Here is a 21077-nt window from a genome sequence, read left to right as displayed (position 1 = left end):
AAGAGATCAGGGGATTAAATATAAATTGGAATTTCAGATTAAAATTGCTTCATTGTCATACTGATCTCTTCTTGAATGTGTTGAATGTAGTCGTTGGAAGACGACGAAACGACGTCTAGTAGCGACGACGATTGCTGCAAAAAGATGGAAAAAATGAACGTTTTGAAAAGAAAAGAGGGAAGACGAATCCAGTTTTTCCAGTGAGAGAAGTTGGAGGAGGAGGAGAAAGGAGTACTTTCAATGGGAAAGATGTAGTTTTCAGCTAAAAAACCTCAATTTTTGAGTGGAAAACTACTGAAATTGGACAATTTTCAGGGTTTTTAGATAGAAAAACATTGAATTTTGGTTAAACCTACGTAAACTTTTTTGTTTTTTTAAAGGATTTTTATGGAAAATAGGTAGTTTTTGGGTTGAAAATAGCGATTTCAAGAGCCGAAACCTCAATTTTTGAGCGGAAAACTACTGAAATCGGACTAATTTCATGGTTTTTGAGGTATTTAGAGGGGTTTTTGTATTAAAAACATCGAAAAACATTGATTAAAAGTTCAGATTTTTTTTCAAAATTCGATATTTTTCGGTCTAAAACCTCTCTAAATACCTCTAAACCTTGAAAATACGTCCAAATTCAGTAGTTTTCCACTCAAAAAACCTATGCTTTGGCTCAAAGCACCCCATTCTAGACAAACTTTTCAGATTATCAAGGGAATTTCAGCGCTGAAAAGCTATCGTTTCGGGATTTTCAGTTAAACTCATGGAAAATCGCAGTTTTGAATGAGATTTTCAGCGTTTAACAAAGTGAAACAGGGATTCTAAGGAGTTCTAAACAAAATAAGAGTTTTAACTCAAAAAATCACAATTAAGTCGATTTTTCAACACTTCTAAATGGGAAAATGCAAGTTCCTCATTCAAAATCGACCACGTTTCTACCATCATGTTAAAAGCGAAAAAAATCACAAGGGGGTACATCGAATTAGAGAAAAAACACACTCAAACAAGACACAACCTGTGTAGTAGGTGACATCAGTCATATAGAAACAACATAGAGAACAAAGTGTGGTTTATAGTCATCATTCTTATAGCAAAGAGAGAAGATCGTTAGGACACAAAAGTGACCAATTCGTGTGTGTTCGTTTTGTGTCTCCCGGCGATACTACTATCATCATAAAAACTACAAAGGACACACACACACGCTATCTAGATGTAAGGAATGAATGACTAGGAAGGAGACCCCTCAAAATGGGCGGAGTCTGAGGAAGAGACGGACCAGTTGGAGATGATAACGAGTAGGGCTCCAGAAAGAAAGGGGCGGAGCTAGAGCCCTGGGAGAAAATGGGCGGAGCTAGGAGCTTAGGACATCTTTTTTCAATGAAATCGTCCAGAGAGCTCAGTCTAGGTATAATTATAGCTGGAGAACTGAAAATTTCAGAGAAAACCGTGCTTATGATTTCAAGGAAATAGTGAATAGAGTATCTTGGCTGGAATTCTGGAATTCCAGACTAGATTCATAGCCTAAAGGCCAATGATAGCTAGAAAAAGAGAAAAAAAAACGACTCAAAATACTCTCCAGACTACAAAATACAGTTTTTCCTATCAAAATGACAGCTAATTTCTACTCAAAACCCATCTAATCACCTCTTGATCTCTCAATGCCTATTTCGTCGTCACCTTAGGACGGTGTACAGACGTCACCTATATATACAAAATCAATCATCTCTTCTATCCTGTCTACGTGTCTTTTGAGAAGAAATGATTTGTTACCATTGAGGAGGTCGCAAGAGAGATTAGCGGAACACGGAGAGAACGAGAGAGATAGAAAAAGATAAATTGCGTCATGAATCGTTGAGGATCTCCACTTTTCTCCAAGAGGCAAAAGGTCAAGGATGTGAGAATTCACTACTCTAATAGAAGGGCATCCAATATTGTGAAAATTGCATTTTCAGCCCGATTTTCCGTCTGAAACACTATTTTCTTGTGTCTTTCAAAGAAAAAAATCGCATTTTCAGCCTTATTTTTTGTCTGAAACTCAGCAAACTATCTTTCTCTCAATAAAAAATGTAAAAAATGAGTTTTTCTCGAAAAAATGTGTTTTCAAAGGGGAAATAAGAAGAAAAAAGCGGTCACAAATTCGCTAAGACCACTTGAGACTTTCGGCGCTAAAAACCTAATTAATTTCTCATTCATTGGTGGGGAAGAAGACAACAAGAAGAGACAAATGCAAGTATTTCTCTCATTTCCAGGAATTCTCTCGGCTTAAAATAAGGATGGATCAGTGTGTGTTAATTGGAAAATAATGATTTGGTGAGTGAGGTTTGATTTTTTGAGCTCGAAAATTGCAGTTTTCACTCCAAAATAGCTATAAACTCAGAATTTTCAAAATTTCAGTTTTGAGTCACTGAGCATTGAGCAAACAAGTTCTACGACGATTTCAAAGACATAAACGCCAAAAAAATGAGCTGAAAATCGACGATTCCAGCTCAAAAAATCTGAAAATGAGTTTGAACCCATCATTTTCAGCGCAGTTTCAGCTTAAAAATGTCATAAAACGCTAAACATTAGTCTGAAATTCGTCATTTCGAGCTTGGGGGTGAATTCAGCTCAAAAACCGCGAAAAAACGAGGCGAAACCATCATTTTCAGCTCCAAAGACTGAAAAAGCACGCATTTTCGCCGCCAGGAATGCAATTTCCTGGTGGCTTCTCCTCTCTCTCTTCCAGAGAGCACAATTTAATTAAAAATTTCATTGCTCCTCCTCCTCCATTCTTCTGGATAATCTGAAAACAACGAAGAACTCACTCGAATGACGACGATGATGATGAGAATCCGCGGGACGACGAATCATCTCGATGGAATGACGATGATGATGTGTTCGAGAAGGCTGGAACTAACAAAAGAAACGATTAATTGCATTGTCTGGAAATGACTGGAAATTGGCGGGGCGGAGAGGGAAAAAGTGTAAAAGTTTGTGTAGGGCATAATTCCAGAGAATGATGTGAGTCTTATCAATGAAAGTGAGATGACTCAATTTCAACATTTTCAGCAAGAAAAATCGTGATTTCAGGGAGGAAAAAATGCTGAAAATCCAAGTTTTTCAGCAAAAATCGCATTTTTTGACGAAAAATCAAGAATTTTCCAGATTTTTCCAACAAAAACGGCAGAAACTTCTCAATTTTTGATGGCTCAAATGCTGAAAGTGGTGCGTCATTTCCGGGTTGAGAAAGAATGTTTTAAATGAAATGTTCAGCAGGAATTCAAGTCAAAAGATCAGAAATTCAGCTTTAAATGAATTTCAGCTCGAAAAATCTGGAAAATGACAGATTTTCAGCCGAAAATCGTTATTTTTCCCCAAAATTCAGTCTGAAACCACTGAAAATCCCAATTTTTCAGCAAAAAAAACCCGATTTCACACCGAAAATCACGATTTTCGATCTGAAAATCAAAAATTTTCAGCATTCTCTAACTTACCAGAATACATCGGACGCCCGAATGGATCAACAGCTGGACGATCGTTGCTGCTTCCACTTGCACCGTAACGGCTATCGAAGTGAGCGCTGAAAATTGGACATTTTCTAATATTTTCAGTCAAATTTCAGCCAATTTTCAGTCAATTTTCAGTCAATTTTCAGTCAATGTCATCAAAAATTCTGGAAGTTTTCTAGATCTTTCTATGAGGGACACGATTATTAGTCAGGAAATGAATAAATTATATAATATACATGTGAGAAGAAGATCTCTCTTCCTTCCGGTAAACACGACATTGCCTACGTAAGCATTAAGAGGAGATGAGGAGTCCTAATGAATTCATATCACGCTATTCCTATGAAGTCGCAGAATATTACGAAATGAAACAAAAAAATATGGGGTTTTTTGATCTGAAAATGCTGAAAATCCTGGAATTTTGGCTCGAACTTTGGGATTTTGAAGCCGAAATTGGCATTTCTATCCCATTTTGCGATGCTTTCAGCTTCAAAAACCCACTTTTTGATGAATGCAATTTTCAGATGGAAAACACAAAAAAAGAGGGTTTTAGAAGCTGAAATTGTCATTTTCAGCTTCAAAAATGCACAATTAGATGGATTTTCAGCCCAAACTCACTATCCATATCCCGAGAATGCATCGGTTCTTGGCTGTTGTCTCTGTGATGATGATGAGAATGAATCGGAGCGATAGTTGCTGTTCGATGAGCGTGGGGCGGCTGAAGAAAAAAACTTTGATTTATAATGAACGACTGGGAACGGAAACCTGATGTTTAAAATAGATTCTAGTTATGAATTTGAGGGCTTTTTGATGAATTTCCGGTCAAAAAAGGTATTTTGGAGCCAAATTTGGGAGTTAAGAGCCGTAAAATATAAATTTTAAGTCAAAAAACGACAATTTTCGACGTAGAACCTTTTCTAGAGGTCTCTGAATCTTAAACTATCATTTTTCAGTGAAAAATGACGAAAATTGAGATTTAACAAATCCGGGTCAGAATCACATGAAAAAGGGCTACAAATGTGGATTCTGGTCGAAAAATCGAGATTTTAACCTCAAAAAGCAAGATTCTGGGGCTGAAAATCACGATTTCAGATGATTCTGGGTCTGAAAATCACGATTTCAAATAAAAAAAGGATTAAAAATTCCCGCATTTTCATCATTTTCAAACTCACATCGACTCATTCCACGATCACCAGTTCTTCCACCTCTTCCACCACCACTTCCACCTCTCGATGCTCCTCTCGGTGTACTTCCAGTGCCTCCTCTCGTCGATTGTCCACCTCTTGACACAGATCCACGTGGCGTTTGTCTCGATGATCTCACTGGGGATGACGGACGTCTAGCTCCGCCCCCTCCACCAGAACCTCCTCTTGGAGCACTGCGCGATGCATTACCACCGCGTGGTGTACCACCTGTAGAATCTCTCGGTGCTCCACCGGCTCTCTTCGGAGATATCGCTCGTTTCTTCTGAACGGGTCCACGAATCGTCGAACCGGCTGGACGCTTCTGGGCGGCGGTCGATGACGGTCCGGGACCACCTCGTTTCTGACGGTTTTGACGACTTTGCTCCTGAGCTTTCTTGCGTTGGTCGTAGAAAGTGAGATACGATCCGAAGTGAGCCTCGACTGAAAAAAAATGGATAGTTGTAGCGAAAAAATTAACATAAATCCTGATTTTCACTCAAAAAACCACATTTCTCAGCCATTTTTCTACAGAAATCTGACCGAAACTACGTGTATTTAACCATTTTTTCTCCCCTTTTTATAAATATTGGGGCATAGGTCGTCAGCCTATATAAACAATGAAGAGGCGGTGAACAAATAAATGGAAGAGGAAGAGGAAGAGAAATTGTGTTCATTTTCTGAAAGAGTGACTCAAAAACTTTGAACCGGCCGCCGGCTGTTCAAATGTTGTTCAGTGCAAAATTAATAAAATTCTTTGGATTTTTCGATTCAGAAAAACAATTTGTTGATGGAAAATGCATTTTTATAGCGGAAAAAAATGAAAGGAGGTCGGGATTTTAACCAAATTTTCAGCAAAAACCTTCTAGAATATGCTGGAAATGCAGATTTTTGAGCATTTTCCCTGTTTTTAGACTCTTTTTTTCGCTCAATTCGGTATTGCCCCGATTTTGTCGAGTTTTCAATCTTAAAACCTTGAAAAATACCACTTTTTGATATAAACAGCCGGAATGGTCAGTTTTGACTGAAAATACTAAATTCTGAGGGATTTTTAGAACATTTTCCAGTTTTGGCCATTTTCAGCCATTTTTTACCCAATTTTGTCAGATGTTTGACTAAAAATTACTCAATTCTCATGGATTTTTAGTAATTTTCACACAGTTTAAGCCATTTTTCAGCCGATTTTCTCGAGTATTTCACTAAAAATTATAATATTCTTATGGATTTTTTGGCAATTTTCAGCCGATTTTGACTAAAAATACCGTATTTTTACACAGAATCCCTCCCGTACCTCCTCTCATAAAAACATTGCACCGGTGTCGTTTCTCCTCGACAACACTATCATCCTTATCGTCATTCGTCTCCTCTTTCTTCACTTCTTCACCCTTCAATCCGATGAAAACGAATGATTTGCTCGCGTGAGCAGCGACTGCCTCTTGGGCGGTCTCGAATCTCACGATGGCACATGGTTTTCTGGAAATGAAACCTTTTTGTTAAAAAGTGAGGTTATACGGTTGAAAATGAGTGAAAAAGGCACTAGAAGTTCGCATTTTTGGATTATCTAATGAAAATTTTGTACTTCAGATTCAAAACACACAATTTATATCGGAATTTGGTGAAATTTTCAGTGTTTTTGACTCAAAAAAGCTGTTTGACACGGAATTTCAGTCATTTCCTCGTCCTTACCCCATCTCATCCTGGACCAATTCGCATCCGATAACCGATTGATCTGGAAACCACTGACAAGCGTCATCCAAAGTGGGAACGTATCCATCGGGAAGAATCTTGATAACCAATTCCATCATTCTCTGTGTCGGTTTGATTAATCTTCCGAGTTTCCCCTCGAACTCCTCTTTTCTCTTCAACGAGACCGTGGTTTGTGGGAGGAACACTTTGATTCTTCGGTTATCTCCACTACGGAAATATATCAAATGTTTCAGAGCCTCATCCATAATCGCCACAAATCCTGGGAAGATCAGTGTAAGTTTTCCGTAGACTGGACGTTGTCCCTCATTCGAATAACGAGTTGGGAAACTCGTCTCACAGAGAGTCGCCTTCTGAATCGTACGGTAGATGAAGACGTCCTGAAGATCCGCCCACATCACATTCTCGATTATCAGCTTTTTCTCGTCACGAGCTCCGTCGCACACTGGAAATTCAAAAAAATCTTTGAAAACTGATCATTTTAACACTAAAATCATCAAAAATTATTGGCTGGCGCGCCTGGGACGCATTTCTGGAGATTTTGGCTAAAATTGCGACTCTAGCATCCAAAATTGCGAGATTCTGAAGTGATTTCTGTTGAAAAATCGTCGAAAACTGGTCATTTTTTGACACTAAAAGCATCAAAAATCTTATAATTTTTGGAAAATTCCAGATTTTCCACTTGCTATAGCTTACATCTCCACTGAAACTCTGGCGCACCCTCCCATTGCATCTCGAATGAAGCCTTCTCGTCGTCATCCTCGTAAACCTTCTTCTTTGGCTCTTCTGGCTTCTGACTCTTCACGTCACCGCTGCTCTTCTTATTCTCAGTTTCTGGAAAATTTTCGAGATTTTTAAGGAAGAAAAACGAAAAATTGGGGGGACACTAATTTCAGTCTGAAATTTTCAGAGTTTTCGAGACTCTCTACTCTTGAGGGGAGCTTCTGAAACCGTTTGAATAGGTGTTCATGAAACCGGAATCCCCCAAAGTGTCTTAGAGCTTCGATTGTGAAGAAGTGCCACTTCGATGTGTTTTCTATCGAAAAATGAGATTTTCAGCTTTTCCTGACAAAAATTGACTCTTCCAGAGGTTTCTGTTTGTAAGACTTCTGCTTTTGACGTCAGAAAACTTGTAATTATATGATGATGTGTGTGAAACTAGCGATTTTCAAGCTGGATTTAGTTCCAGAACGCTAAGGAGAGTTATTGAATGTATTTATCTCGAATATTCATCATTTTTGCTGAAAACCCGGCCAATTCTACTTGAATTCTGATCAAAAAGCATCCGATCTCGGACCTCGCGAAAACTCTTATCGGCAATTCTGTAAAACTAGCGATTTTGCAATTTTCAGCACTCTTTTCTTCAATACTCTTTTGGTGGTTTGCTGGTAAGAATTCTGCGTTTGACGTCAGAAAACTTGTAATTTTAAAATGATAGCGATTTTCAATTTTCAGCATTTTTGCTGAAAATCCAGCCATTTGAATTCTGCCACAAAACCAACCGATCTCTCGGTAGAGAACTCAGAAGCTTAGCGTAAGGGAGTTTCGGCTTTTTTGAAGAAAAACTAGTGATTTTCAGCTAGAATCAGTGACAGAGACGCTTCTTTACTGAAGATATTGTCGATTCATGACGGCTTTCACTGAAAACTGAAAAGCGCTATGGTCTTGAATTGAGCTCGGCGGCTCCAGAAGCGTTCAATTCTCTCGATTGAGAATATCGAGCTTCTGGACTAGTAAAAATTGCGAGGAAGTCAGATGACAAGAAGGGTTCTAAGTAACTTTATGTTGTATTCAGCTCCAGAAGCTTCCAATTCTCATGTTTCAGAATTTAGAGCTTCTGAGCCTTAGGTAGTGTAGAATGAAGTCTAATGAGTATTTTCAGCTTGAATTTGGCTCCAGAATCCAGAAATTCTGGGGAATTCAGGCCTTTCTGTGCGAACCTTTAGTCTCTTTCTTCTCCTCTTCTTTCTTGACATCTTCCTCCTCATCATCCTCTTCATGCTCATCGTGTCCCTCTTCTTCCTCCATCATCTCATCAACTTCCTCTCCAACATCATCATTCTCCTCTTCTTCCTCGTGTTGCTCGTGCACTCCGTTCTCCAGAATCTGACGATCCTCTTCACTAATGAAAAGAAACGACTCAGGCAGCGACTCGATTGCCTCAACTTTCTGTTGATCCTCTTCGAATTTCGCTTTTCTCGCCAGACAACGACATTGTTGTATCTTGTCGGAGAAGCAGATTAGCGCTCTCAGAGCACTGTTCTGTAATTTTTAGAGGGAGAATGTTGGGTTGGGAGGTGAAAATCCAAAAATCCGGAGAAAATCCACTGTTTTCGAGCGTTTTCTGCCAAAATTCATCGATTTTCGACTTGGAAACCGAATTTTTTCGACTTGAAAACGCGGGAAACCTGAAAACGCCGCGAAAGCTTACCTTATTCGGAGCACCATCCTCGAGCATCGGGATACGGATCACCTGGAATCAAAAATTATTGATTTGAAGTGAGAAAAGTGCGATTTTTAGCTCTAAAATCTGAAAAATCAAGGATTTCAGCACGAAAAATTGTAGAAAAATGAGATTTTTTCATATTTTTCGAGAAAAAACAGTCCTGAATGCGTTATAAGCTTAAAATCCATGTATCTGTAGATAAATTCGCTGAAAGTTACATTTTTCAACCAATTTTTCGCAAAAAAAACCGTCCAGAACCCGGTTTTTTCTGCATTTTAAGCTCAAAAATCACATTTTCAACCAATTTTCGCCAAAAATTCGAATTTCCACTCTCCTTCAAAACCGCTTTTCCGTCTATTCACCTTCACAGTGTCATATACAATGAAAAAAGCTAGTTTTCTGGCGATTTGAGCCGGAAAAATTGTAGAAAAATTATACTTTTCCATATTTTTCAGGAAAAAACCCGTCTAGAATCAATTTTTCTGCAAATTTTCGCCAAAAAATCAAATTTTCCTTGATTTTTTCAGTTTTCCCTCCTCCAAAAGCACTATTAACCTTCACAATGTTATCCGAATTCAGATTATGTCCCATCTTCAGCATCGTACGGATCGTCTCATCGAATTGCTCGTAGGAGTCAGTGATCAAGTCAGTTGAGATGTGACTCAACAACACAGCGCTGTAAATTATCGATTTTTCATTATTTTTTGGGGAAAAACTTGAAAAAAAGAAATTTTTTTTGGATTTTTTCAAGAAAACTGTTGCATCATTTACTCACAAGTTCAAGTTGACCGAACGAGGGTCACCACCATGTGAACGATAGATTTCCGGCACCCAATCCTGTAAAAATCGATATTTTCGACTATTTTTATGCTAAAATCCACCTTGACTTCCTCCTTAACACTCTCCGTCTCCACTTTCTCCGTCTCTTCAGTCTTCTCGACTTCTGGTTCGATTTTCGGTGTGTTTTCCGACTCTTCAGTCATTGTAACGTAGATGTGACACTGGAAATTTGAAATTTTTACGAAAAATTGATAGAAAAATGAGAAAAAATGACGAAAATCGGTGGAAAATCAATGATTTCAACGGATTTGTGACGTCAATGCGCAGTATTTTTTGTTGGCGCGTTTCCCGTGCCGCCCGGTGATCTGGAAACGCGTCAGTAGATTTGTTGGCGTGTTTTGAGTTTAGCGAACTCGGAGAGTCGCAGTGATGCGCCAGTGGCGTTCTCGCGCTATGTTTAGCAGAAGCGGAATTTCGGAGTGTCGTACTAATGGAAAATCGGGTTTGCGGTTCGAGTGGCAATTTTCCTCCATGATATCCGTTTGATTTCGTGATTTTTTAGATAAATTGTGAAGCAACACGACAAAACATCATCCTGCGAGTGAAAAAAGTCGGAGAAAGTATCTGAGCCAGGAGAGACGTCAAGAGGAAGACAAAGAAAAAGTTTTGGGTGATGGTACAAGTTCAGAAATTGAGCAAATGTTTTGAAACTTTGTGTATGAACAGATCCATCCTTGTACTTTAATTTTGTAGTTGGCCGTTTTTTGATGCGGGTCTTCCCTGGACTGTTGTACTCTATTGAACGTGACTGAGTCTTTAGGAGCTACAGTAACCCAGGGAGCGGTCCTAGAAAAAAGTGACCAACTAAGAAAATGATATGTTAGGTTTGAACATTCTACTGACAAAATTTCATGTTTAACGGTCGATATTTGAGCTCATGGCAAGTTGTCGATCAGCAATAATGTATAGAGAAATAGTCGTTTCTCACTTCAGCAACTTGCCGTGAGCTCAAAAATCGACCGTTAAACATGAAATTTTGTCAGTAGAATGTTCAAACCTAACATATCATTTTCTTAGTTGGTCACTTTTTTCTAGGACCGCTCCCTGGGTTACTGTAGCTCCTAAAGACTCAGTCACGTTCAATAGAGTACAACAGTCCAGGGAAGACCCGCATCAAAAAACGACCAACTACAAAATTAAAGTACAAGGATGGATCTGTTCATACACAAAGTTTCAAAACATTTGCTCAATTTCTGAACTTGTACCATCACCCAAAACTTTTTCTTTGTCTTCCTCTTGACGTCTCTCCTGGCTCAGATACTTTCTCCGACTTTTTTCACTCGCAGGATGATGTTTTGTCGTGTTGCTTCACAATTTATCTAAAAATCACGAAATCAAACGGATATCATGGAGGAAAATTGCCACTCGAACCGCAAACCCGATTTTCCATTAGTACGACACTCCGAAATTCCGCTTCTGCTAAACATAGCGCGAGAACGCCACTGGCGCATCACTGCAACTCTCCGAGAAATTAATCTCGTATTTCCAGTTTTTATCACTCGGAAAAACGGCTCGCAAACAATTTTTTCGTAGTTTTTGACACAAAATCTCACTCTCGGTTGCTCGATTTGGTCCTGATCAGCATTCTCGTTGACAACCGTCTCCTCTCGTCTTGTAAACTGAAATTTTCGAGAAATTAATCTAGATTATCAGAAATTTGTCGTTTTTTTTGAAAATTGTGACGGAAATTGAATCCAGACGGGTTTTTTCGCGAAAAATATGGAAAAGTATAATTTTTCTACAATTTTTCCGGCTCAAATCGGCAGAAAACTAGCTTTTTTCATTGTATATGACACTGTGAAGGTGAATAGACGGAAAAGCGGTTTTGGAGGAGAAAAAACTGAAAAAATCGGTGGAAATTCGAATTTTTGGCGAAAATTGGTTGAAAATTTGAATTTTGAGCTTAAAATGCAGAAAAACCGGGTTCCGGACGGTTTTTTTTGCGAAGAAATTAGGAAAAAAATTCCACCTGAGAATTACCTGAAGATGGGGAAGCTCATCGGCTGGGGGCAAAGGGAAATAGTCTAACTGCTGGTCCGCAGAAGCACTTGGACCCGGCGGGTTGTTGCTAGCGCTGAAAAGTGTATCATTATTCAAAATTAGGGAAGAAAATTGGAAAACTGACGGAAGCTCTTTCAGCTGGAAATGCTCTTCGGTTCTTCGGAGACCTTGGTTGCTGGCAGCCCGCTGAGTCTCATGCTGGTTTGCTCCGAGTGTTAGCGCTTCCAGACTTGAAAATTTAGGAATTTTTGAAGAAAAATTATTAAATACTTACTCTAGCATAAAGTCGACGAATCCGATAGAAATGGTAACGAAAGCAGATATCGCAAACAGCCACATCTTCACTCGACCACCGAATAACCACAATAGAACTTTCGAAAGAACGGAGCCCACTAACAGCTCCACAATTTCCAGAGGGGTCCGGACGTTTCCGTATTTGGTGTTAACGCGATCCGTGGCGAAACCTGAGAACAGAATATGGAACAGACATTTTTGGAAACGCAACTCACAATACATAATATTGATTCCAGCTGTGAATGCCAGACTTGATAAAGCATAGTTCCACTTCCGACGATAACGAAAACGAAGAACGACTTTGCAGTGAAAAAATCTTCATAAGCGCCTGAATAATTGATAACCGTAGGATAGAATAATAGTTTCGAAGAGGTCGTATTAGAAGACCACTCCTCTTACAACTGCGCTCCACCGCAAACGAGAGAGTATCGACGAAAGAGACGCAGAGTTTTTTCTCGCGCCGGCACAGTTTTTGACCTATTTTCGCTATTTTTCAGAAAAATAGCAAAAATAGGTCAGAAACTGTGAAAATCTGTGTCGGCGCGAGAAAAAACACTGCGTCTCTCGTCGATACTCTCTCGTTTACGGTGGAGCGCGGTTGTAATAAAAATGCTCGGCTAATACCATAGTTCCGAAATTCATTAGCTTCATGATTGCGAAGACAAATGTGGATGTTGATGTTGACCTGATTATAAACATTTGCTATTGAAAACCACACACTTAAACTCACAGAATCACAATCCACAGTTGATCCAGCAGCTCAACGATGCGACTGATTGAGAGATTCTGGTAGACATTTGTCCAGAAGGCCATGGTGAAGAACCCGTCAAATATGAATCCGGTACCATCAGTGTCCTTGATTGATGACAAGGAAAGAATTGTGGTGGATACAATGATGTTGAGCATCATAGCGATAAAACTGTAAAATTTTTTCTGGTTACTGAATCAGGCTTGTTCGGAAAATGGTAATTTTTCAGATAAATTTTTCCTGGAAAAAGCGGAAATTTGCGGAAAAAAAAAACGGTTTATTCGTGAATTCTTACAACTGCGCCCAACCGCAAACGATCGGCAAGAGACGCAGAGTTTTTTTCTCGCGCGAACAAATATTTTTTACCATTTTTGACCTATTTTCGCTGTTTTTAAGAACAAATTACATGAAAACTTTTGAAAAATAGTGAAAATAGGTCAAAAAACTGTGTTTTAACAGCCCTAAATAATAGATGTTGACGAAAAACTTGAAAAAAAAAATAAAATGAATCGAATTTCGTTTCGAGACCCTCGTTGCAACACATCTGCGCCTTTGAATTCTACAGTACTCCAAAAATTCAGATTTTCCGGCTTTTTTTCGGAATATTTCCAGATGGAAAATTCTAATTTCCGGCTTTGAACAAGCCTATCTTAACACCGGGCTGTTTGACGCTTGCAGCAAGAATTCAAGATTCATTCAACAAATAATACAATCGAGGAATCCAACTCCGACACCTCATAACCACTGTGTCACAACTCGTTCTGGCAGTACTTCTCGGCTATTTCTTCCTTAAACTTAAACCGCCCGTATCTCTTCAGGGGGTGCTTCTATCAAAAAGTTGTCAATTAGCAAAATTTAGAGCTTAAAATTCTACACATTTTACTAGCTGACAACTTCTTGCTTACACCGCCCCTTTTTGAGATACAACAATTTGATAACGAGTTTTATTTCATTTTCCCTTAATATTCGTTATCCGTGACTTCATACTTTCACAAATATCACAAATTCAATTAAAAGTCAAACACAATAAATCAAACACACAAGTTCCATTAAACTGACATCCTCCGAATGCGTATATTTCTTCAACCCATATCTCCACATCAACACTAATTCGTAAATTCCAAAGAAGCAATTACAAATCAGTGTGTAGAATAGAGGATGGAAACTCTGGAATGATTTTGAATATGGGACATCCGGACACACAGACAAACCTTTGGCACGATCATCCTCATACAAAGACATGAAATAAGGGTACATAGGGCCATTGGGAAAAACCGATTACGATGTAGTCAACCATCAAAAATCCTCACAGCACAGTGGAGACGAGGAGGGAGATGAAGGTGGTAAGACGTTACGTGTGGAATTGGTTGTACCCTCTAGGGGTTTGACAATATTGAAAATGGTCAACTGAGGAAATGTAGAGCTGGAAATTCTGCACATTTTTATATTTGGAAGTTTTTTTATTGGAGCAAACCCTGAGCAGATACGGGCGGTCAAAGAAAAAAGTTGAGAAGAGAGGCAGAGACGTAGAGAAGTGAGAGTGATCTATCTGCCTTCGTCTCTTCTTGTCTTTTAAGCATTGAATCTCAAGAATGGGCGGTGTTATCAAAGATGATCAACTACAAAAATGTAGAGCAGGAAATTCTGCATACTTTACCAATCGAATTTCAAAGGAACTTTCTACAGTTTCAACGAACTTTCCGGATTTTGAATGAACTTTCTAAAATTTTGACGAGCTTTCCGGATTTCGAAGGAGTGACAACTTTTTTATAGCACCACACCCGAAGGAGATACGGGCGGTGGAAATTTGAGAGAGAAGGAGTGACACAGAGGAACGAGAGCGCCTAGCTGTCTGAGTCTCTCCTCTCCTCTCTTCTCAAATTCTTTAAAAAATTTCAATTGCCTGTATATCCGCAGAGAATCTTCCAATCAAAAAGTTGTCAACTACGAAAATATAGCCCTAAACCATCTTTTGCGAACCAACCCACCCTTAAAAAAGTGGGCGGAGATTCAACAACTTAAAATCATCAGGATCTATGGATTTCAAAAAGATGTCAATTACAAAAATGATCCCCTTACCACAGACACCGCCTCCATGTGGCAGACAAGGACGACATCAAGAATCGAGTGGAGAATAGCAAAACACACAACTCTTGTCATATACCAACGGATTCTTGTCGACTTCTCGGCGGTCAACTCTTCATCCACCACTCTCAACCCATTTCGCAGGAATAACGCGTAAACTATAAGCGCCGGAATCGCTTGGAACCAGGTCCAGTTGAATAGGAAATCAACGTTTGGCTGGGCGAACGTATCCTCGCAGAAAGTGTTGGGGTTAGTACGAATTGAAACAAGACAGAAAACGCGAATAAGGAGAAATGTCTCATTTTTTGGAAGAGAGAGCCGTCGAATCAATAGGAGAAGGGGTGCAGGAGGAGAATGAAGGGCAGATAGTCCGTCTTCTTGCTGCTCTGCGTGTCTTGTATTTTGATCCCCACCTCTAACAACACGATGGAGCCTCATGTGCCAAACATTTATAATTTATCTCTGCGAGAACGAATGTTTTCGAACAATTTGTGATCAGTAAAATATACAGCGTGAAATTTGGTTCGTTTTATTAGTTAACAACTTTTTGATAGGAGTGAAGCATCGGGAGATATGAGCATTTTGGGTTGGGGGAAGAGACGCGGATATCTAGAGTGTCTTGCTTCACTGCGTCTCTTTTTGTCTTTAGAGACGTATATCTCCTTAGGGTGCAATTTTGCACATTTTACAGGTTGACAATATTTTGCAAGCTCCGCTCAATTTTGAGACATAAAACTACCAATTTATTTGATTATTCAATTAAAAATAGTGATAATAGTTTATTATACTAGTTTAATTTTTTTAACAACACGTCTTCATCGACTCCGGTTAATTTCTAACAGAAAAGAATCCGGGTACTCGACCTGCACCTATATCATACAACTCCAGAAGACTAGAGAATATCATATAGCACTACGGAAGCAACAGACTGTAGTACCACCATCTCCTGAATCCGAGTCAGCGGGATAGCACTCGCCGCTGTGCAGAGTATCGTCGGGAACATCACCTTTTGAGTCAGGAGAACAGGAATTGTAGAGCGGTTTTCAGCATATGGATACGTCAATAATGAAAGTTTTTTAGAATTTTCTTTAGTATTGTAATAATTCACAGTTAACAACTAAATTTAGAGCAATTAATACACCGTTCATCATCATCTTCATCACTATTCCTAACATTATCCATGGAAATATCATAAATGTAGCTATTCACCACACCATTCCACCACATGAGCCATAACTCGAGTAGTCCAGAGAATATGCACATATTCCAGATGAGATATAGTTTTGAGTATTCCTGCAAATTTTTCATTTTAATTAGCATTTTTGGAAAACTTCAGCAACACTTACAACTCGACCAATCCAATCGAATCCATAAATTGTCAACGAGCACGTAATTATAGTTGGGATAATTAGCCAGTTGTAATTAACCGAACACGTCATACAGTACTCCATTCCGAACCATGTGATCACTAAGACTTGTAAAAATTGCAGTAAGGTGCTGATCGTGTAGCGGGTCTGAATTATACATTTTTAGTTTAGGAATATCACACGTTTTTCTCCAGAAGACAACAAACTAATTTTACCTTTTCAGTGTTTTTTGAGGATTAGAGTATGATCATAATTTTTTTAATCTTGGAAATACAATCAAACACTCGTTCTAAAAATGAAATTAGCCAGATATTCCTAGGACCGCGAGAAAGTGAGAAACGAAAAATATTCAACCTGGGACGGGGGCTCAAACCAAAAGAGCATTGCCAACTGCACGACTGCACATCCAATTCCAAAAACGAGACAAAACGTCATATGTCTCTTCGGACGGACTCTTCTCTCTGGTGTATCCTCTTTCTCTATTGTCATCAAACATCGAGTTATTCCCATCGAAACCATTATAGCCAAGAATACAAGTTGATAGTAGGAGAAGGTTCTTCCAAATTCCCATCCAACAACTTTGGGTGGTGAGGGTGTATACTTGTTGGGCACGAGAACGGCTACATTAGAGAAAAAGTAGAAATATGGGGCAAGATTTTTCATTGGGAGAAATAAGAGGCTTGGTGGGAACGTTGAAGGAAAGAAGAAGAAAAGAGGAGGAGGCAATCAATATCGTTTGGTGGGAACGTTGAAGGAAAGGAGAAAGGAGGAGGGGTCTCGTCACACCACCACACCCGCACCAAGTCGCACACACGCCAACTCTTGCCCCTTCATCAAAAAATGAACACAGACCATCAGCTGGCCTGAGGGAAGGACGGGGTCAGCTGCCCTGAGGGAGAGCCTCTTGTGTAGTAAACGGACAACGGCCGAGTACAATGGGAGGCGTTTGCACAGCCCCCAGCCACCTGAATTAAATTTGAATAGTTCGGTCAAAAATCTTGGGGCATATATTATTGGGGCGAGTGAAAACATGCGATTTTTTATAGATTTCAACGTATGAAGCAAAAAAATTTCAATGTCGCCAAATCGTTTGAGGTATTGTCAGAAAACTACACTAAATGCCATATATTGATTTAGTTTGAGCCGCAGTGTCCAAATTCAATGTAGACTCCGAACCTGAAAAGATATCATCTCCCTCAAACTTATACTTTGAGTTATAAGCAAAAATTGGATGAAACTCAAAAAATTTAACAAAAATGGCATTTTTCACATTGAAATATATCACTATTGATCTTAATTACTCGCTAGTCTAGAGATACGAGTAGGGACAGCATGTCTCTGATATTAAATTTTATGTAGATTCCGATTTTCAAATAAAAACGGTGTTATCTCGGGTCATTGTCGAGATAAAAATTTTATGAAAAAAAACCCGAAAATTTCACACATTTTAAATATTTTCATAATTAAGGCGTTGATCTGGAATTTTTTTCGGAACACAAAAAATGCTTAAAATCGTGTCTACAATAGTTTCCCTTTTTACTCCTAACTTCTTCAAAATGTTTTTTTCGAAAAATATCGATTGTTCGATTTTTCTTGGTACTCACTATCATGTGACGGACCTGGCCAAAAGTTCTTCCAATTTGCTGAGAACACTTGATACTATAATTGATTAAAAGGATTGGCGAATCGGAGATGGTCAACTTTTTTCGGGTGAATATGGTCAGTTGATCGATGCTCAGTCGACTCAGAGAGGATCAGAATAAAGAAACACTTTGAAAAATATAAAAATATTGGAAAAGTATATAGAAAATAAGTTCCGACACTTCCTCTATATTAGCAGAGCATTAGTTTATGAAAAAAAACTCAAGGTACTTACAACAATCTGACTAATTTGTAGCGGTTGAGTTCACTGCAAGTGAACGCTGTCTCCATAGCAAGAGCATCTTCCGTCTCTAACATTACTCTGTGAATAGTAAAGTTTTTGAATTTGTAAGACCAATAGTGATATGTTCTAGCGAGTAATTAAGTATTTTAAATTATTCTTACAACTGCGCTCTGGCGCAAACGAGAAAGTATCAGCAAGAGATGCAGAGTTTTTTTTCTGGCCCAACACAGATTTTCACCTCTTTTGGTCTATCTTCACAAGCTTTTGTAATTTAGTTGCCGATTTTCGTGACAAAACTAAGAAAAATGAAGGAGGTTCAAGGTTTGAAAAGGACGGAATGAAAAAGAAAATACTTTCAAACAACAAAAAGAGAATGACCACATTAAATCGTTTTCCGAGAATTTTTTTCTAAAAATCAGCTGGAAATTTGATTTTCGAGGTGGTCCTAACGATGATTCGCGCAATGTAGCAAGCATAATTGAGGACAAATTCATGCTTTCATACAACTCCACTGAATCGCGTCCGTTTTGCATAAACTTTTTGAACAGGTAGCTGAAACATCCAGTAACAAGAAAATCAATATTTTGAAATAATTCCGTTTCTGGTTTTTTTCTGATAATTTATTTTTCCTTATTGTGATTTGAAAATTCGAATAAAAATCTATTTCATTTTTTTCTAGAAGTTATTGCAAAAATCGGATCAGAATAAGACGATGAGATGCATGACGACGTGAAATGGTGTATTCCTTCTTTTCTCTTCTTCAAACTATTGTCACATGATGAGTTGATATCTGGAATTTGAAAATAAGCGCGTGACCTTTTGTTAAATGAAAACTAACAAAAGCCATTCCAACGTGGAAATGACAAAACATGGAAAAACAAAGATGATTATTTTTAATCCTATTTTCTATTGATTCGATCAATTTGATTTTTTCTGATCCCGTAAGTTTTCAAAACCAACTCACCGGATCTTCGCCAAAAATTTCTTGAATGAACATGTTTAGCGCCCGTTCCGTGATCCGAATCCCGGTGTTTTCTAACTTCGTCTTTATAGATTCAACTGTCTGTCCGTTTATGGTATCAACAAAAACTAGAGCACGAACCAATTCTGCGGGCTCTGAAAATAAGTCAATTGGTCAGTGATTGAGAAGCGAAATATTACCATAATCCATCATGTACTTGTAATACGGCGATTTAATGGGATGCCTGGAATGTGTAGAAATGTGATTATTCAATGGCACGCAAAACTTCTGTGATCTACACATGCTCAGTTGTCATACTGTCACTTATAATTACATTTTTTGCAGATAGAAAGTTTGGAAAAAATACTAATTTTCCGACCATGGGGTGTCCATGGTATTTTTAAAATTTTTCAATCAGCAAGAAACTGTGATTATAACTGACAGTGTGCCTTGATCATGTGTAGATCACAAAAGTTCTTCGAGCCGTTGGAAAATTTAGAAACTCATTTATTCCCATTATAATTTTGCTGCGACCCCAAAACAGAACCGCACGAATTAGATTTGGCAGTAATCAGAAAGGACTAAAATTTGGTTTTTGATGATTCTGAGTGAGGCACTTCTATTGATTTTCTGATTCGGAGCAGCACCAAAAAATTCGACCGAACTCACATCTCAATATCCTGTGAAACATTCGAGCTTGGTTTAAACCGTTTGTGTATTGGCATCGTTATGGTCTGTTTCTTTTCCTGTTCCTTTCGCAGTTTTCTGACTCGATTCCTGAAAGTAGCAGTATTGAGGAAAATGTTTATTGAGATCTTATCTTACCACACGTAGAATTCGAATGGAAGAAGAAGAAAATAGAGGATAACTGTTATGTTGATTGTATATCTCATTCCATCCATTCCTAAGTGTTTTTTAACTAATAAAGCTATCCATGCTCCAATTAGAAGTTCAGCAATCGCAGTAACAGCTTTCCAAATACCCAATAACTTTGAAGATTTCTCATTCATATTGACTGAAATGAGATTAATTGATGAATTTTCAGATCTAAATCATATTGTAAACTCACGAAATACAACATTTATCATTATTATTTGCGAATATTCGGAAAGCATATGAGTGTCCAATGAAAACAATGTAATCGCCACCACTCCACAAATCAACTCGACGAAGACAACTTTTACAAAAAATGTGTTTCGTTTCTCCGTACACATCAAGAGAAATTTCTATAAGAAATAGGCTTTTTTGAAATAATTGATTACGAAATACTTACAAAGAGAATCACATGTACGCCTCGGATTATACCATCAACTAAAGTGCTACTAGAAGTCGACCTGTAAAAAGGCAATGAACAAACCGAACTGAAACAGTTGTAGTTACAGAATTGGAAAACTCACCAAACTATGTTACCGTAGTTGTCCAACTCCGAATGCATTAATCCAGTTGAAACTAGCATACTCAACGTTGCGCTCGCCGATATAGCAGCAATGAGGTAAACCAATGCGCTGGAAGTGCACTCATTAAAGTTTATGAAAAAAAACTCAAGGTACTTACAACAATCTGACTGGTTTGTATCGGTTGAGTTCACTACAAGTGAACGCTGTCTCCATAGCAAGAGCATCTTCCGTCTCTAACATTACTCTGTGAATAGTAAAGTTTTTGAATTTGTAAGACCAATAGTGATATGTTCTAGCGAGTAATTAAGACCAATAGTGATATGTTCTAGCGAGTAATTAAGACCAATAGTGATATATTGTTTATCTAATATTTTTACACCTTACCGTTGGGTTATAATTGAATCATTTGGTTTCGTTTTCTTCGTATAAGTTACGATAATTTCATGATGAACAGCCTCTGCACTGCTTTCGGTGTTCTCGGAGGACGACATTGCTCAACTGAAATAGATAAAATTAAAATACGTGAGACTGGCGTCCCCCGCTTACCGGCGGGATCCGCCTGAATACGTTCGCCTACTCACCTGTCGGTTCCTTTGTTTCCGATATCGAGCGTCACTTGAACGGTTAGGCTGAACCGTTGAACTGGACAAAAGTCCAACTTATATACACAAAGATAACGATCTAATTGGATTTCT

General features: G+C 38.5%; 5 protein-coding genes across 5 annotated transcripts; all 5 read right to left on the bottom strand.

Moving 5' to 3' along the window:
* Positions 1 to 2788: 2788 nt before the first annotated feature.
* GCK72_016110 (uncharacterized protein) lies at positions 2789 to 12161 on the bottom strand (the record flags this gene model as incomplete). Its single annotated transcript, XM_053731329.1, has 17 exons — positions 2789 to 2874; positions 3462 to 3547; positions 4092 to 4191; positions 4646 to 5098; positions 5946 to 6127; positions 6341 to 6803; positions 7055 to 7192; positions 8299 to 8620; positions 8790 to 8831; positions 9360 to 9480; positions 9580 to 9641; positions 9686 to 9805; positions 11198 to 11263; positions 11625 to 11718; positions 11770 to 11874; positions 11920 to 12109; positions 12155 to 12161. 17 exons carry the CDS (start codon positions 12159 to 12161, stop codon positions 2789 to 2791), a joined length of 2637 nt encoding a protein of 878 aa, XP_053586101.1.
* Positions 12162 to 12521: 360 nt separating this feature from the next.
* Positions 12522 to 12848, bottom strand: GCK72_016109 (uncharacterized protein; the record flags this gene model as incomplete). Its single annotated transcript, XM_053731328.1, has 2 exons — positions 12522 to 12624; positions 12670 to 12848. 2 exons carry the CDS (start codon positions 12846 to 12848, stop codon positions 12522 to 12524), a joined length of 282 nt encoding a protein of 93 aa, XP_053586100.1.
* Positions 12849 to 14745: 1897 nt separating this feature from the next.
* On the bottom strand, positions 14746 to 15210 carry GCK72_016108 (uncharacterized protein; the record flags this gene model as incomplete). The annotated part of the gene is made up of 1 exon (XM_053731327.1): positions 14746 to 15210. The coding sequence occupies one exon, from the start codon at positions 15208 to 15210 to the stop codon at positions 14746 to 14748; it is 465 nt and encodes a 154-aa protein (XP_053586099.1).
* Positions 15211 to 15882: 672 nt separating this feature from the next.
* GCK72_016107 (uncharacterized protein) lies at positions 15883 to 16802 on the bottom strand (the record flags this gene model as incomplete). The annotated part of the gene is made up of 3 exons (XM_003094784.2): positions 15883 to 16065; positions 16119 to 16286; positions 16494 to 16802. The coding sequence occupies 3 exons, from the start codon at positions 16800 to 16802 to the stop codon at positions 15883 to 15885; spliced, it is 660 nt and encodes a 219-aa protein (XP_003094832.2).
* Positions 16803 to 18973: 2171 nt separating this feature from the next.
* GCK72_016106 (uncharacterized protein) lies at positions 18974 to 20873 on the bottom strand (the record flags this gene model as incomplete). The annotated part of the gene is made up of 9 exons (XM_053731326.1): positions 18974 to 19140; positions 19186 to 19229; positions 19655 to 19762; positions 19811 to 20000; positions 20055 to 20211; positions 20259 to 20319; positions 20383 to 20490; positions 20540 to 20626; positions 20767 to 20873. The coding sequence occupies 9 exons, from the start codon at positions 20871 to 20873 to the stop codon at positions 18974 to 18976; spliced, it is 1029 nt and encodes a 342-aa protein (XP_053586098.1).
* Between the last annotated feature and the right edge of the window lie 204 nt (positions 20874 to 21077).

This window comes from Caenorhabditis remanei, chromosome IV (assembly GCF_010183535.1).
Source record: "Caenorhabditis remanei strain PX506 chromosome IV, whole genome shotgun sequence".
NCBI classification, from domain to species: domain Eukaryota; kingdom Metazoa; phylum Nematoda; class Chromadorea; order Rhabditida; family Rhabditidae; genus Caenorhabditis; species Caenorhabditis remanei.
The sequence above is the reverse complement of the archived record's forward strand: the minus strand, read 5'-3'. Positions and strand labels throughout refer to the sequence as shown.